This window comes from Anabrus simplex, chromosome 5, assembly GCF_040414725.1.
Source record: "Anabrus simplex isolate iqAnaSimp1 chromosome 5, ASM4041472v1, whole genome shotgun sequence".
NCBI classification, from domain to species: Eukaryota; Metazoa; Arthropoda; class Insecta; order Orthoptera; family Tettigoniidae; genus Anabrus; species Anabrus simplex.
Genome location: NC_090269.1, coordinates 331,601,722 through 331,619,591, shown reverse-complemented (window position 1 = coordinate 331,619,591; position 17,870 = coordinate 331,601,722). Strand labels below are relative to the sequence as shown.

At 40.3% G+C, this 17,870-nt stretch overlaps 1 protein-coding gene across 2 annotated transcripts in view; it reads right to left on the bottom strand.

Moving 5' to 3' along the window:
- Irbp (Inverted repeat-binding protein) overlaps positions 1 to 17,870 on the bottom strand; it is a 178,088-nt gene that overhangs the window by 43,972 nt on the left and 116,246 nt on the right. For both annotated transcript variants that reach the window (XM_067147594.2, XM_067147593.2), the window contains 2 exons: positions 17,126 to 17,303; positions 9,450 to 9,634 (listed from right to left, as the gene is read on the bottom strand). In XM_067147594.2, coding sequence (XP_067003695.2) covers positions 9,450 to 9,634; positions 17,126 to 17,303 — 363 coding nt within the window. The remainder of the gene's footprint in view (positions 1 to 9,449; positions 9,635 to 17,125; positions 17,304 to 17,870) is intronic.

The following is a 17,870-nucleotide window of genomic DNA, read 5'->3' as shown; positions in this document are numbered from 1 at the left end:
TATTGGCACTTAAAAGAACTCCTGCAGAACAAAATTTTAGCACCTCAGTATCTCCGAAAACCACAGAAATAGACATTGGGACGAAAAGCCAATAATATTATTATTATTATTATTATTATTATTATTATTATTATTATTATTATTATTATTGACAGACCAGGCAGCCATAGCTCATTGGTATACAAGACTAAATACAAAGGCTGAGTGAGGGTTCAGTTCCCATCCGTGTCTGGTTGACCACTTTTGTTCTGTACTTAAAATCTATCTGGTATACATTATATGAAATCAACATGTTCTATGTGGAAAGTCTATCTGAAGAAATCTCTTTTATTCAGGAATTACCAACACGACCTATGTGGAAAGTCTATCTGAAATAATCTCTTTAATTCAGGAGTATTCCCACAATATAAAATCTTTGAACAAGTCATACACAGTTTATTCAGAACAGAACATAATAGCGACAATTGGCACAAAATAAAAAATATTTTCAATTACATCCTGAAATAGGGCTAAGGTATGGTCTGCCTATCAATACAATTAATATACAATACTATATGTTCACTCATTTACTACATCCTAATCTGGCATAGTTTTCAAAAACAAATATATTCTCTTCTCCTTCTTCAGTGACTAATAAAATCTGAAAATCTCTCAGAAGAACATAAATCTACAACACATAATAACGTCAAAACAAACATTCACATTAAAATAAATTGCCTACATGAATATCTACATTGAAATGCCAACAGTTCTGTTTCTTGTTACAGTCTAAAATATATTTTCTGATCTTCTTCTGAGTGAAAAATTGTTCATGCTAATATCCTAAAGCTTGTTGGTAACGGTTCCAATCACTAAGCATTCCATTCTTGGTATAGTGATTATTTTATAAGATTATATCAAGAGCTGGTATCTCAACTGTTCACAGGCAGCCCTGTCCAGGGAGTGGCACCCTGCTTATGTGAGTCCGAAAGCACACTGACCCAGTGTGTAGCATCTGGTAAGGTTCCCAGCTAAGGGTTATGAGCGAAGACCTCAACGGAATCTACAGCGGAGAAGATGAACTTCGGAATGTTGGAGATTGTGGAAGAGGCTGTCCAGTTCTTGGGAAATGGTACGAATACACTATTCATCAGCAGCATTTGTTTCCCATGTTAGGGGCGGCTGCAATGGCGTCTATTCCCCATGTAAGAGGCAGCCTGAATAATTGCTGGCAGTAGCTCTAAAATGCCCTTGGGGGTGGCGAATCCCCTGTAACAATAGCATATATTGAGTGGTTAGGGCATAGCCTGCTAAAAGTGGCATTCAGGTCTTGCACTGGGGGAGCTGTGATAAGTGGGCAACCAGCAATTAATATTATGAAGGTGGGAACACCGATCAACTACCGATCTCATATTTGCACTTAGAATACTGTTAGAAAAGCATTGGGAGAAGGGCAAAGACTTAACCCGTTAAGTGGGGAGCGAGCTCTTCCTCTTTACACACTACGGTGGGGAGGTGTTTTCATCATTATTTTTTTTTTAATACTTGGATTTATGCAACCCGACATGTATCTATCTAATATTACTTGTATATTGTGACAATAAGACACATTAATTTCGATACTGCACCGCATATTCACGATAAAGAATGATTTTTAAGCACTACGTTTTTTAGTGCAACAAAGGCATAAGTCTCGTATTTCCCGTTTTTTCTCTTATGGGCACTGTAATAATTACTTTCTGAAACTTGTACATAAGCAGTAAACATTTACGAATCAAACTGTCATTGTAGTCCCACAAGCACTATAATATATTGTTATACTTTACTATTATTACACTATTGAAGAATATAAAAATGATCAGAGAAAAATGTACTCACCGAATATCTACTTTCTCCTCTTGTTCTGGATATGAAACTGCCGAGTCACTAATTTCACTCATAGATTTTAACTAGTCTATATATCCACACACGCAGTGGCGGTGACAATGGGGGGGGGAGGGGGTTAGCGGTTAGGGGTAGTGCTCCTCCACATTTTGGGGAAAAATAACATTTTTATTGCATTTTAGCCGTATAAAAAAAAGAAATTAAATTCGCAGTTCAAATGTAGGTCCTACCCTTTTGTTTCTAATTTCTTTATCCGCTAGTCGCCGTCACTGTCTACACGCACGCACACACACGAGTTTACACAATTAGGGACACTATTCACAATACACGTTCAATGGACGCCTCTCAGTTCACATTTTAGCTGTGTGGTACACTCCGAAACAAGGAGCCGGGCACAGTGCTACATCGCAGATTTTGCAGCAGTGCTGTGTCTCCTTTCTTTTATTATTTGCATTGCAAACAACACATCTCTTGCTTGCAATGGGTTTCGTCTTTGAAGGGGCATTGAAATCCGGGAAGTGCCTTCCCGAGAATCGATCCGAAGGGTCATTTGACAGTGACACTACTGATCTGACTGGCTGGGCTTCAGCAGGGATTGATTTATCATACTTGTCAAAAAGCTTCTGGATAACGTGCATACGAAATTGTAAGTGAGTGAATTTTCCTCCATGTTTTTGATAAATAATGAAGGAATTGAACATTGTTATGTCCAACAAGTGCCTGAAAATCTTTTGGTAGAATTTCTTGATTCGCTTTCGGGCTGTACTGTACGGGACAATACACTGATCAGATAAATCGACCCCACCCATTGAGTCATTGTAATCTATACACATGACAGGCTTTTCTACTGTGTCCCCTTTCCTGTTTTTCACAGTATGCATTTCGGCATCATGTATGCTACTTAGCATACACACATCCCTCTTGTCTCTCCACTTGAGAGCAATGAGTTTGTTACGATAAGCAAACGCAACTTCCCCCTTGTTTAGTTTCTTCCCCATAACATCTTTTGGGAGATTTTTCCTGTTCGGTCTTACGGTGCCTACAGCATCTGTCTGAAGGTCATTGAGCAGGTCAAATAGCTCCGGACTACTGTAGTAATTATCCACAGCTATTAGATAACCTTTATTCAGCAGACCTTCGGCCAGTGTAAATACAACTTTGGAAGGCTTAGTGTACTCAGAAATATCTATTCCACAAACTTCGTTTACCAGATCAGTTTCCTTCCCCGTATACCATAGGAGGTTCCACACATACCCAGATTTAGCTTCACATAACTTATAAGATTCCATACCAAAGCGCGACCGTTTCTTCGGTATGTATACCTTCCATCTTAGTCTACCTTTCCACAATAACAGGCTCTCATCGATAGATAGGCGATCGTCTGGAGTATATGAAGTTCTGAATTTTGATAATAGGTCGTCTAGAACTGGCTTCACTTTATACAATTTGGGGTGAACCTGTCTATTATATGCTTCATTGTCCGCAAAATGCAAAAATTTAAGCAAAAGGAAAAATCGTTTCTCAGACATAATTTCATAAAATACAGGAGTAGCTAACAGTTTATTACGAGAAAAGTAATGGACTAATTTCGGCTTCTGAACAATACCCTGCAGTAATAAGATTCCTAAAAAGAGTTTTATTTCATTTTTGTTAGTGGGTACCCAGTCTCTCTCACGACTTCTTCTTTTCACTTTTGCCATCAACGAATTTGAGGTAATTATTTGCTGAGCATACAGATTTGTTTGCTGTGCAATAAGATCACAAAGTCCGTCATCTATAAAAAATTCGTAAATTTCTTCGGGCTGTTTCTTATCCAAAAGTTCACCCTGAATTCCAGCATTGTAATTTGTTGGAAATCTTGCTCGCTTACAACCCCGCACATCCCATTCACCCTGTACAGCAGCAGGATTACCGTCATTCGCAATTTCAGTTTCACTGCTTTCACTGGAACTCGAACTCCGCACCGATTGAACCGGTCTTGGAACACTACTAGAAAAGCTACTTCCTGGAATATTTACTAATAACGGAGATTCATCGTCACTTTCCGAGCTGAAGTCACTACAACTTTCATCTTCGCTATTTTCAAGGATATCACGAATAGTACAATCACTTGGAATATCCCCTGCCCTTTTAAACATACTGTATTATGATATAAAACAAAATAAACATTTCAAAAACGCAAAAGGAACACACTGAAGCTTCTATTTATCGTGAACTTAGTACAGCGCAGGGCCAGTCATGCGGCCTACTGACGAATGCACGGGCTGAATGTGATGCGGCGCTTAAGCGATTTTTGCACTGAACAAATACGAACGAAACAGAAAGGGGATTCCCTGTCGCAATACCGTTCTTACTACGTAGTTCGAAAAAATCGTCAAGATGGCAGCACCTTCCAAAGCATGTGAGTAAAGTTTCAAGGCTCGCGCCTAATATTGAAGATAAGAAAAAAATAAAAACAGTCCCGCGTCTGGAGCCGCATCGCCCACCCTAGCGCAGAGTTTGAAGCGCGGATGGAGGCGCAAGCCCCGCTCTACGGGTTAACACTAGTGTTTTTGGATCTTGAAAAAGCATTTGATAGTGTTCCAAGGAAGACTATATGGGAATGTTTAAGAAAGAAGAATGTACCCAAAGGGCTTATCCAGAAAGTTAAAATGCTTTACAAAGACTGCTGCAGTTGCGTACAGATAGGAAACGGTAATTCTGATTGGTTCCAAACCACTAAAGGAGTGCAACAAGGCAGTACCCTTTCACCATTACTTTTTATCACTGTCATAGATGAAGTCATGAAAGAAATTAAGCAGAAGAACAATATGGACATCAATGCATTTGCATTTGCAGATGATGTAGTAATTTGGGGAAATACAGAGAAGGAAGTCCAAGAGAGGCTGAACACCTGGAATGAACATTTGAAAGCACATGGATTAACAATAAATAAATCGAAAACTGTTATTATGTCTGTCAACAGGCAGAAGAAGAAAGGAAAAATAATGCTGGAAGGTGCACAACTGGAAACAGTAGACCAATATAAATATCTTGGGTGAATCATTTCAAGTGATAATAGAATACAGCATGAGATTAACAACCGCATTCAAAAAATCAGCTCAGTTTTACCATCAAGTTCGGAACCTCCTCTGGAACGAACAAGTTCCCTTAAGATCAAAGCAGATTCTATTCTAATCATACTTCACCCCCATAATAATATATGGCCTAGAAACCTGCACAACAACCCAACAAGTGGACAGCAAACTACAAGCCGCAGAAATGAAGTTCCTACGAACTATGGTACAGAAGACAAAAAGGGACAGGGTAAGGAATGAAAGAATAAGGGAGCAAGCTGGTGTGTACCCATCCCTGAATGAAAAAGTGACAAGGGCCCGTTTGAAATGGTTTGGCCATGTCAAACGAATGGACGATGGAAGGACAGCAAAACAATGGCTACACAGAGTCGTGGCCGGAAAACGACCGGTAGGAAGACCTAGGAAGAGGTGGCTGGACCAAGTGAAAGAGGACATAGGAACAAGAGGAATCAGCTGGGATGTCGTCTTGAGAGAAGAGTGGTACATGGACAGACAGAAGTGGAGAGTGCTCGTAAACCACACCCGGGCAACTGGAGTGGAAAACTGATGATGATGATGAAGGTGGGAATAATAAAATGGTAAGACCCTGATAGAAAAATCAGAAGAGTTGATTGAATTTATGAAGAAAGAGAATGTTGCAATGATGGGACTGAGTAAAGTCAAGCGGAAGGGAAAGTGAGTGAAGAGGATGAGTAGAGGGTACATCTTACACTGGAGTGGAGGAGGTGAGGCAAAGAAATAAGTAGGAGTGATTGTTTATAATATAAATTTATTCATTCAGAACAAATATTTCAGATTCCCTATGGGAATCAACATCTGAATCACATATCACTTAGTCGAGCAGCTCGTCTTCTTTCTCCCAATTCTTCCCAGCCCAAACATTGCAACATTTTTGTAATGCTACTCTTTTGTCGGAAATCACCCAGAACAAACCAAGCTGCTTTTCTTTGGATTTTTTCCAGTTCTTGAATCAGGTAATCCTGGTGAGGGTCCCATACACTGGAACCATACTCTAGTTGGGGTCTTACCAGAGATTTATATGCCCTCTCCTTTACATCCCTACTGCAACCCCTAAACAACCTCATAACCACATGCAGAGATCTGTACCCTTTATTTATAATCCCATTTATGTGATTACCCCAATGAAGATCTTTCCCTATATTAACACCTAGATTCTTACAATGATCCCCAAAAGGAACTTCCACCCCACCAACACAGTAATTAAAACTGAGAGGACTTTTCCTATTTGTAAAACTCACAACCTGACTTTTAACCCCATTTATCAACATACCATTGCCTACTGTCCATCTCACAACATTATCGAGGTCACATTGCAGTTGCTCACAATCTTTTAACTTATTTATTACTCTATACAGAATAACATCATCTGCAAAAAGCCTTACCTCTGATTCCACTTGTTTACTCATATCATTAGCGACATTAATTAGGGACTAGTTTCAGCTGGGGCTGGCCATCTTCAGCCTTAATATGCAGAAGTCGTATATAATACCACATCCATAAACAAGTTTAACAGTTATTCAAAATCAGGAGTACACAGGATCATTTGCAACAGTTGTAATTCTTCTTACGTCAGACAGACCGGGGGAAATTTTAATATAAGGTACTCGGAACATGTCAAAGCCCTGAAATACAATAAATGTTCAGCTGTAGGACAGCATATGCATGACTATAATCACAAATTGACAGACATAAAACAAGATATAGAAATTCTCAAAATCATCAACAAAGGACCTCTCCTTCACATTACCGAAAGCTGCTTCATACAATTAGATCAATATTTCAACCCAAATCATAATCTTAATGAAATTTCAGAAAAGCCAAATATCCTTTTTGACCTAATTCCCATTTTCAGAAACGTCAAACCAACAAGTCATAATTCAGTTTTTCATAATATTCACAGCACCTTTCCTCAGCAGCCATCCTTTTTCCCACATCCTTCAGCCCCGCTTTAATTCTCCCCCTTCCCCTCTCCGTCTCGACCTTCCCCTCCCCTTTCCTCCACGACCTCACGCCTTGCTCTGCCTTTCCCTCCTTGCCTGCCCCTTCCTTTTCATTTGAATCTCACAAAAGTTAGTCTGAAGCTCACACAACAATAGGCCATACACCACATGCCATATTGAGAGCTAAGTCTCATATAACCTATGCCATCTAACTAACACACTCTCTCATTCAATTCATTAATTTAATTTTATCTAATTTATTCAGGTTAACTTCCTGGGCACTGCAATGAATTGCAAATTTTATACCAGAAACAATGTATCTGTTTTAACCACAACTTCACGTACCGTCCTGACCATGTCCAACAACATTTCAGCATGATTTAACAAGCACCACGAGAGCATCTCATTTTATTACTTTGATTGATGTTGAAACATCTAGCAGTTCTCTGTCAGCCGGTGGTTATTTACAGCGATGTCCAATGACTTGCATACGGCCAACACCACTCAAATAGTTTTGGTGATGAATTACGGGATCAACATTTACCAGTTTCCGTTTACAACTGAATTAGTAATGATTAGCATACTCAAGATGCACGAATTTAGAACCTAGTTATTTTCAAATTTACTCATAATTTCATCCCAGTTTTTAATGTCAATTTGTATACATTTGTTCCATTTGTTTTATGTCAATTGTGTGCATGTACATTTGTTTAGTTACCGGTATTAGATGTTTTACATTAAAGCTGAAAATGGCCAGCGCTGGCCAAAACTAGTCCCTAATTAATGTAAGTTAGAATACCCTATTGCATATTATAGTATTGAAAGGTGGACCATTACAACATTAATTTAATAATTATATTGTAGATTGGCCAACGGGATACTTCTTCTACAGGAAAAGTGGAAAAACAACCGGGATGGTTTACACAGGTGCACAATGACTTGGCAGAAATAGGTATCAAAGAGGAGGATATAAAAGAAAGGACATCATTTAAGAAGAAGGTTGTGGGAATGAGGGATGCGTCTGAAGGGCAACATGCAAAGTCACAGAACATCTCGGTGGCAGAGCGAGCAAGAAGAAGTCGAAGACTCAAGAATCTTTGATGAGAGTGCAAAGAAAAGGGTATCAGTCTGCGTGACAGAAGGAAGATTGTGTAAATGTGGCCCACAGGTGGTCGTATCGATAAATAATAATAATAATAATAATAATAATAATAATAATAATAATAATAATAATAATAATAATAATAATAATAATAATCAAGCTAGATATTTTCATTATTTACCCATGGGTTAGAGAATTGTTTCCATGTTATACTAGTCCATTACATTTGCATCAAGCACTGTTTCCTAATACTGACCTCCTTCACTGATGAATGTCAATACTGCAGATCTAACATTTTCAGCATTCAAAACCTGGATAACTGATAAAATTTCACAGTTGACAAGTTTTTAATATGGGTCTAGAAAATCACAACGTTCAACAACTGCAAGACACAGCTGCACAGTTCATTGGGAAAACACACTTTACTTTATCAATAGTCTATGTATGATTTCTTGATGTGATTGAAGCACTTGGGGATAAACAATTTTGCCAAGAGCCATTGAAATTTGTTGCAGTGTTAATTTAAAACATTCAACTTTGGCTTTCAAGCTGAACAAAAGAAAGAAAAGGGAAGGGTGTATTCTGCCTGAAGGCAGGTCCGAACCTCCGCAGAAGTGTGCCTGAGCCGGAGTTTATGTACGGTAGGGTGGCCAGTTCCTTTCTGCTCCTCCATTCCCTTACCCCCACCCCACCAACAGCGCATGGCAACCCATCCAAATCATGACCACGCCCAATGTTGCTTAACTTCGGAGATCTCACAGGATCCGGTGTTTCAACACGGCTACGGCCGTTGGCAACAAAAGAAAGAAATAATACTAAAAATGACAAAGGAGATTTTACAGAGTGGTGCACCAAAAAACCAGCCTGTGTACAGATTGAAGCTGCCTCACTGTAATTGTTATTGCCTATTGTAACCTATTGTTCCAAAACTGTTCAACTATGCGTACTTTACCACTGCTAGCATAAAAGCCATGAAACTTAGCTGATACCACATGAATACTCGTAAATTGCTTTCAACAGGATGGAGCAACCTGTCACACTTCACATGAGTCAACCGTTTCTGCCAGCAAAAGATTGCGGCCACTGTGACTTTTCTTCTGTAGGACAGTCTGAAGGGAAAAGTGTACACAAATAATCCAAGGACATTAAACAACTTCAAGGACAACAGTTGTAAGGAAATTTTGAGAACTGACACCTCAGAGTGCACAAAGTGTGTGATTACATGTTAAGTTGTGCACAACAGTGCAATGAAGAACAAAGAGGTCATTTTCAGCACCTACTGCAAAAGACAACATAATTTCAGTAAGTAAATACCTTAGCATTAGCTTATTTCTTATTTTATTTATTCTTTGTATCTGCTCATGACAGGCCAGTTATTCATGCGCCACCCTGAATAACTCTAATGTTTGTTACGATCATACACATTATATGTGTACCAATACTAACCGCACAAGATTGTAAACAGCAACACTTATCTCAACTTGAGGACCCAGCTTAAAGATGAGACGACCCACACTGCGCTTCTTGTGATTTTGCCGGCAAACTCTTGTCAATAGTTCATCCAACTTGGTTGAAGGGACTGGGAGTGTGAAATCAGCTGAATCCTCTCCCAGTGCTTCTTGTACCAATTCCTGCAAATAAACAGTTCTAAACTGATGCTGACTAAACACTAGGAGACCAACAGGGTTTTGGTTTTTTTTTTTTTCCCTTCTTTTTCATTTTAAATTTAAACTACAATTGCAACCCACGTTTCACCCTTTGGGTTTATCGCAGGATATTTAATACTGAGAATATACATACTATTACAATTGTTGAGATAGAGTTGGGAATACCTCATTGATTTAGGGCCGGGTACATTTTATGTATTAATTTGTGATCAGAAATCAGTCTGCACAGATGAACACTTGGCTGTAGAAGGTATGTGGGCCTATTTACAACTAGCTGTTAGCATTGGATGAGAAGATGAACTGCTGTCCAAGTTTCTTCTTCACATGGTCATATATATATACCGGGTGGTTCACTGAGCCTTATTTTTTCCGAGACAGGCAACCCAAACAATGCGTATAACCTAAAGATCCTTATAATTTAGTTTTATGAACACTAAATAACTTGAAATTTCTCCTTATGGTCAATAAGGCTCTCCCCTACCAGTGTGTTATCACTGTATATTGATCCATGGACCTAGCAAAGGAAAAACTACTATGAACAATTCCGCGCCAAATACTAAGGACCATTCTGCAAACATGTGATTTATTGTACCTTGAAGTAACACAGGTACCCATAATACGATTGAATTAATAGGTTGTGCCACATGCTCTGTAACATAAGGAATTTAAATGAACAATGTAAATCTTCACTGAAGACTTTGACAGCTATGTTAACTTTCAAGGTGGAATGGCCGTACGAAAGTATTAAGACTCTAGCAAGCATCATGTATGCTGACTTTGTGCCTGAATCGGTTAAAGGCTGGAGCAGAAGACGTCTGAGTATCGGCAGCATAGTGGTTCAAGTCGACGATAACGCAAATTTTTTGAACGACAGAGGTGCTCCATTTTAGTGAGGATACAATAATAATCAATATATATTTGCTGTTTGTTTTAAGGGGTGCGCTCTGATTTGGCAACTTTTGCTTAAGGATGGGGTTGAGGGGAAAGGTTTGGGAAGGAAATCGGCCTTGGTCTTTTATTACGGTACCGTCCCAACATTTGCCTGGTGGTGAAAATGGAAGACGAGGAAAACTGTTTTCAGGACAATGAGATTCGAATTCACAACCTACCGAATCCAACGCACACATATAATAATCCACATCTACCAGGTGCTGCATAAAGCGGAGGCGGGACAGGTTTTTCTCTGGATACTCCGGTTTTCCCCGCCATATTTCATTCCAGCAACACTCTCCCATATCATTTCATTTCATCTGTCATTCATTAATCATTGCCCCAGAGGAGATGGAAGAGAAAGATGTGCCTCAAAGTGTTCAACACTCACTCACTCACTCACTCACTCACTCACTCACTCACTCACTCACTCACTCACTCACTCACTCACTCACTCACTCACTCACTCACTCACTCACTCACTCACTCACTCACTCACTCACTCACTCACTCACTCACTCACTCACTCACCACTCACTCACTCACTCACTCACTCACTCACTCACTCACTCACTCACTCACACACTCACTCACTCACTCACTCACTCACTCACTCACTCACTCACTCACTCACTCACTCACTCACTCCACTCACTCACTCACTCACTCACTCACTCACACTCACTCACTCACTCACTCACTCACTCACTCACTCACACACTCACTCACACTCACTCACTCACTCACTCACACACTCACTCACTCACTCACTCACTCACTCACTCACTCACTCACTCACTCACTCACACACTCACTCACTCACTCACTCACTCACTCACATCACTCACTCACTCACTCACTCACTCACTCACTCACTCACTCACTCACTCACTCACTCACTCACTCACACACTCACTCACTCACTCACTCACCACTCACACACTCACTCACTCACTCACTCACTCACTCACTCACACTCACTCACTCACTCACTCACTCACCACTCACTCACTCACTCACTCACTCACTCACTCACTCACTCACTCACTCACTCACTCACTCACTCACTCACTCACTCACTCACTCACTCACTCACTCACTCACACTCACTCACTCACTCACTCACTCACTCACTCACTCACATCACTCACTCACTCACTCACTCACTCACTCACTCACTCACTCACTCACTCACTCACTCACTCACTCACTCACTCACTCACTCACTCACTCACTCACTCACTCACTCACTCACTCACTCACTACACTCACTCACTACACTCACTCACTCACACACTCACTCACTCACTCACTCACTCACTCACTCACTCACTCACTCACTCACTCACTCACTCACTCACTCACTCACTCACACACTCACTCACTCACTCACTCACTCACTCACTCACTCACTCACTCACTCACTCACTCACTCACTCACTCACTCACTCACTCACTCACTCACTCACTCACTCACTCACATCACTCACTCACTCACTCACTCACTCACTCACTCACTCACTCACTCACTCACTCACTCACTCACTCACTCACTCACTCACTCACTCACACTCACTCACTCACTCACTCACTCACTCACTCACTCACTCACTCACTCACTCACTCACTCACTCACTCACTCACTCACTCACTCACTCACTCACTCACTCACTCACTCACTCACACACTCACTCACTCACTCACTCACTCACTCACTCACTCACTCACTCACTCACTCACTCACACTCACTCACTCACTCACTCACTCACTCACTCACTCACTCACTCACTCACTCACACACTCACTCACTCACTCACTCACTCACTCACTCACTCACTCACTCACTCACTCACTCACTCACTCACTCACTCACTCACTCACTCACTCACTCACTCACTCACTCACTCACTCACTCACTCACTCACTCACTCACTCACTCACTCACTCACTCACTCACTCACTCACTCACTCACTCACTCACTCACTCACTCACTCACTCACTCACTCACTCACTCACTCACTCACTCACTCACTCACTCACTCACTCACTCACTCACTCACTCACTCACTCACTCACTCACTCACTCACTCACTCACTCACTCACTCACTCACTCACTCACTCACTCACTCACTCACTCACTCACTCACTCACTCACTCACTCACTCACTCACTCACTCACTCACTCACTCACTCACTCACTCACTCACTCACTCACTCACTCACTCACTCACTCACTCACTCACTCACTCACTCACTCACTCACTCACTCACTCACTCACTCACTCACTCACTCACTCACTCACACTCACTCACTCACTCACTCACTCACTCACTCACTCACTCACTCACTCACTCACTCACTCACTCACTCACTCACTCACTCACTCACTCACTCACTCACTCACTCACTCACTCACTCACTCACTCACTCACTCACTCACTCACTCACTCACTCACTCACTCACTCACTCACTCACTCACTCACTCACTCACTCACTCACTCACTCACTCACTCACTCACTCACTCACTCACTCACTCACTCACTCACTCACTCACTCACTCACTCACTCACTCACTCACTCACTCACTCACTCACTCACTCACTCACTCACTCACTCACTCACTCACTCACTCACTCACTCACTCACTCACTCACTCACTCACTCACTCACTCACTCACTCACTCACTCACTCACTCACTCACTCACTCACTCACTCACTCACTCACTCACTCACTCACTCACTCACTCACTCACTCACTCACTCACTCACTCACTCACTCACTCACTCACTCACTCACTCACTCACTCACTCACTCACTCACTCACTCACTCACTCACTCACTCACTCACTCACTCACTCACTCACTCACTCACTCACTCACTCACTCACTCACTCACTCACTCACTCACTCACTCACTCACTCACTCACTCACTCACTCACTCACTCACTCACTCACTCACTCACTCACTCACTCACTCACTCACTCACTCACTCACTCACTCACTCACTCACTCACTCACTCACTCACTCACTCACTCACTCACTCACTCACTCACTCACTCACTCACTCACTCACTCACTCACTCACTCACTCACTCACTCACTCACTCACTCACTCACTCACTCACTCACTCACTCACTCACTCACTCACTCACTCACTCACTCACTCACTCACTCACTCACTCACTCACTCACTCACTCACTCACTCACTCACTCACTCACTCACTCACTCACTCACTCACTCACTCACTCACTCACTCACTCACTCACTCACTCACTCACTCACTCACTCACTCACTCACTCACTCACTCACTCACTCAAAACTTTATTGTATACCAAACTTTGTAGCTCTAACATACATAGGAAATTACAATAACTTGCTATTTTTGACAAGTATGTTAAAATGAGCTAGTGAATAAATTAACAGTATAAATTTTTATTATTTATGTGTTCATTAGAAAAAATTTATTTACTTATTTGTTTATTTAAACATAGTTATGAATAGTTGGAATTGTGAATGTATTTTCATCTTACTGTGGCAATGAAGACCGAGAGCGAGGAGGCCAGCAATAACGCCAGAAAGGAATAACAATTTTGGTGCAATGGCCAACAATGTGGATGAGGCCAGCAGTGATCAAAACAATAGCACTGGTAAATGATGAAGGGGCTCTTAAAAGAAGCTGGAAGCTGATTAACAATGGACCAGGTGCCCAGAATGATGTGGAATTGGAAACTACCAGAGTCTTCTGCCAGTCTATTCTCAACTGGTATATGCCAATCAGTATGGAGGCAGTCTCAAATGAGTCAGACTTGTGAGCAACAATCGTGAATGAAAGTGAGCAGTACAGCACGGTCGTAAATCCGTGACCAAACATTTGTTGAGAATGAGTCTGTCAGACGGCTGAGCAGCGTTCAACGAGGTCTGCTGTTGTGAACCTTTCCTGAACATCAATGCACTGTGAGAAGCCATGTGGAGAACAGGAGTTCTACATACCAAACTGCAACACCACATATATGGAATGACTAAGGTTAAGTTATAAGTAGGTTCCCACCTTCCAATAATTATCAATTTCTATATAATAGTTTTATTAATTACATAATATAAACCAGCTTAATCTCTAGGATATGTTTTGTTCCGATTATGGAACATCTTCAGATAAAAGATTTGACAAAATGGCAAGTCAATTAAAACACTTGTGATAGTTATGATAATACAATAGCTGAAAGATTTGACAAAATGGCATAAAAATGAAAACACATATTAGAGTTATGATGATAAAATAAAATGTCCTTTCATGTTGGTTAAAATTTCAACAAATCAGTGTCCAAATGACGAAGTAAAATTGGCGATAAGGTTCTTCTTTGTGTTTGGAGACGTGTATATTTGTTAATCTTGGAGATAAAATTACAGATATACAAGATTTTCTTAACGTATAGTTATCGGGGGAACTCTTCATAAAACAACTGCAATTGAAGTTGAGTTGCAGTTGGACTGTTAAAATGAGTCTGGGACGAGAAGAAAATGAGTAAAAAGGAGAATATTTTAAAGGAGAAAACCTTGTAAAAATGTATGTTCGTGAGAATAAAAGGATAATGGAGTTGATTACCTAATAGTCAATCCTGTCGTACCTGACGTCCTCCGTTACGCCGTGTCGTCAACTGACTGAGTTCTGTGTACGTGTGTGAGGCACTTGCGGTGGGCAGGGAATATCAGAAGGAGAGGTAGGTGAAGTGAGAAAAGAGGGTGAAATGTTGTGTAGGGTGGAGCTAACTGAGGAGTGGCGCTGTGATAGGGTAGGGGAAATGGAAGGAAAAGTAGGGGGAATATTATGTAGGGTGGAGCTAATTGGAAGGAGGTGTGATGGTTATTTTTTTTGGGATCCTTTTTGATGGTTTTTCTAGATGAGTCTAATTTGGTAGCCTCTTCTAATAATATATATATACGTTTTCCGTGATTTCGTTAATATTCTAGCTGGGATTTCATTTCTGATCAATCTCAATATAGATATTTTCAAAAATATTAATTAATTTGCCTTTGTTTAATGTTCGTCGAATGGTCAAGTCCCTTTCTATTGATGTAAAATTGTGCTTATATTCGATCATATGAAGACTCATGGCCAAGTACTTCCTATGTTTTTCAGCATTAATATGTTCTTGATATCTTACTAAGAAATTACAGCCTGTTTGCCCAATGTATGAATTGGCACAATTTGAGCATTAAGCCTATATGTATCCCCAAATTTGAATATTTGTTATTACTTGCAATGCATTGGTGCTTGAAAATTAAACGTTGATTGTTGTTATTGGTGTGAAAAGCAATTTTAAAATTTTCTTAAAAATATTAGTAATCTGGTAAATATTCCCATTGTTATAAGTAAAAGTGGCAAAGTTTTTCTTTTTATGTTCTTTTACCACCTGCGTTTGAGGTTTATTCTTCATTTTATTCATTAATCTATCTATGTAGTGTTTTATGTATCCATTGCTTATTGCTATTTTGTAAATGAGATTAATTTCTTTTTGGATATCGTTTTTGGACAAGGGAATGTTACCAGATAAAGAGAGCTCCTTTTATGTGCCTCAGGATGGTATGAAACTTTTCGTATGGTATTTATAGTTTGAGTCAGTTTTCTAAAGATTGTAAAGGATAACTTTTGTTCTTTCCTTTCGACTGTTAAATCAAGGAAATTTGGTTTTGTAATGTAAATACTGTAAATACAACTTAGTATTGAATAGGTGGAAAACTCTACTGTGCATTATTTGTATGTTATTTATATGCGCCACATTGACAATTGTCAAATTTAATCAATTATGTAGAAGAGACTTTATATGCCCGACTCCTAGGCTGAATGGTTATCATTGAGGCCTTCGGTTCAGAGGGTCCTGGGTTCGATTCCCAGCCAGGCTGGGGATTTTAATCGTATCTGATTAATTTTCCTGGCTCAGGGACTGAGTATTTGTGATTACCCCAACACTCTCCTCTTCAAATTCAGCCAACATACCACACTATCAACCACCACAGAAACATGCAATAGTAATTATATTCCTCCACATAGGGTATGCATCAGGAAGGGCATCCGGCTGTAAAACAGGGCAAAATCCCCATATGTGTGACACAGTTCGCACCTGCAACCCTACAGGTGTGGGAAAAGCAGTGGAAGAAGAAAAAGATGTAGAAGAGACTTCATATGACATTGAAGGAAATATGCACGTCAAACAGTTCAGCAACAAAGAGAGTAAAAATCTCACTGTTGCTAATAAAGTAGGCTTTTGGCAATGAAATCTTGGTTCAATAAGGTTTTAGCCCAGTAAACTGCAGTCCTTTGCCTGTTTTAGTAACCTGAATGATTCTGCCTCTCTTGTATTTCACAAATATCCCCAATATAAAAAAAAAACGATGTACATTTTTTGTAACAATAAAAAGAAACTTCTTTACTCCCATTCAGTTCATCTTCATAATGAACTCAACATGCAAACTGAATATTAAGGGGTCTCTTTGAATTCTTATAATATCTACCTGATAAAAAAGTGTTACATCAAAATTCTTTCCCATGTGTAGGAGCTCAAGATCTATCCCACTCTGACCCAAAGTCCTGGCCCGATCCAGTGCCTGGCGCTGTCGATGAGGATCATCAGCGTGAGGGTTGTCATTGCAGGTGAAGAGGAAGATGCGCTGAGAGGCAAGCTTCAAAGTACTGAAGATCAAACAAATCACACCACAAAATTTATCAACATTTTAAAAATTACCACATTAGTAAAAAAATATGTAAACAAGTAACAAGAACTATTTCTTCTCTACAACATTGTTCTCAGAAATATAAGATTAAAAACTACAACTGTGATCATCATCATCATCATCATCATCATCATCATCATCATCATCATCACCATCATTTCCCAACTCCAGTTTCCCAGGTGTGGTGTACAAGCATTTGCCATCTCCTTCTGTCTCCATACATCTTCTGTTCCAGTACAGCCTCCCATTTGTGTCCTCTCTCCACATCTGATCTTACAGTCTCTATCCAGCATTTTCTTGGTCTTCCCTCTGATCTTCTTCCTATGAGATTAAGGTCAAAAATTTTCTGGCAGATCTTTCCCTGTTCATTCTCATTATGTGCCCATACCACCGAAGTCTGCGTTTCTTTGTGACACTGGTAATAGGAACCTCAATACCAGCTACTTTCCTATTCACTTCATTTCTGATCTTGTCCTTTCTGGTAGTTTGGTTCATGGTTCTAATGAATCACATTTCAGTTGCTTGG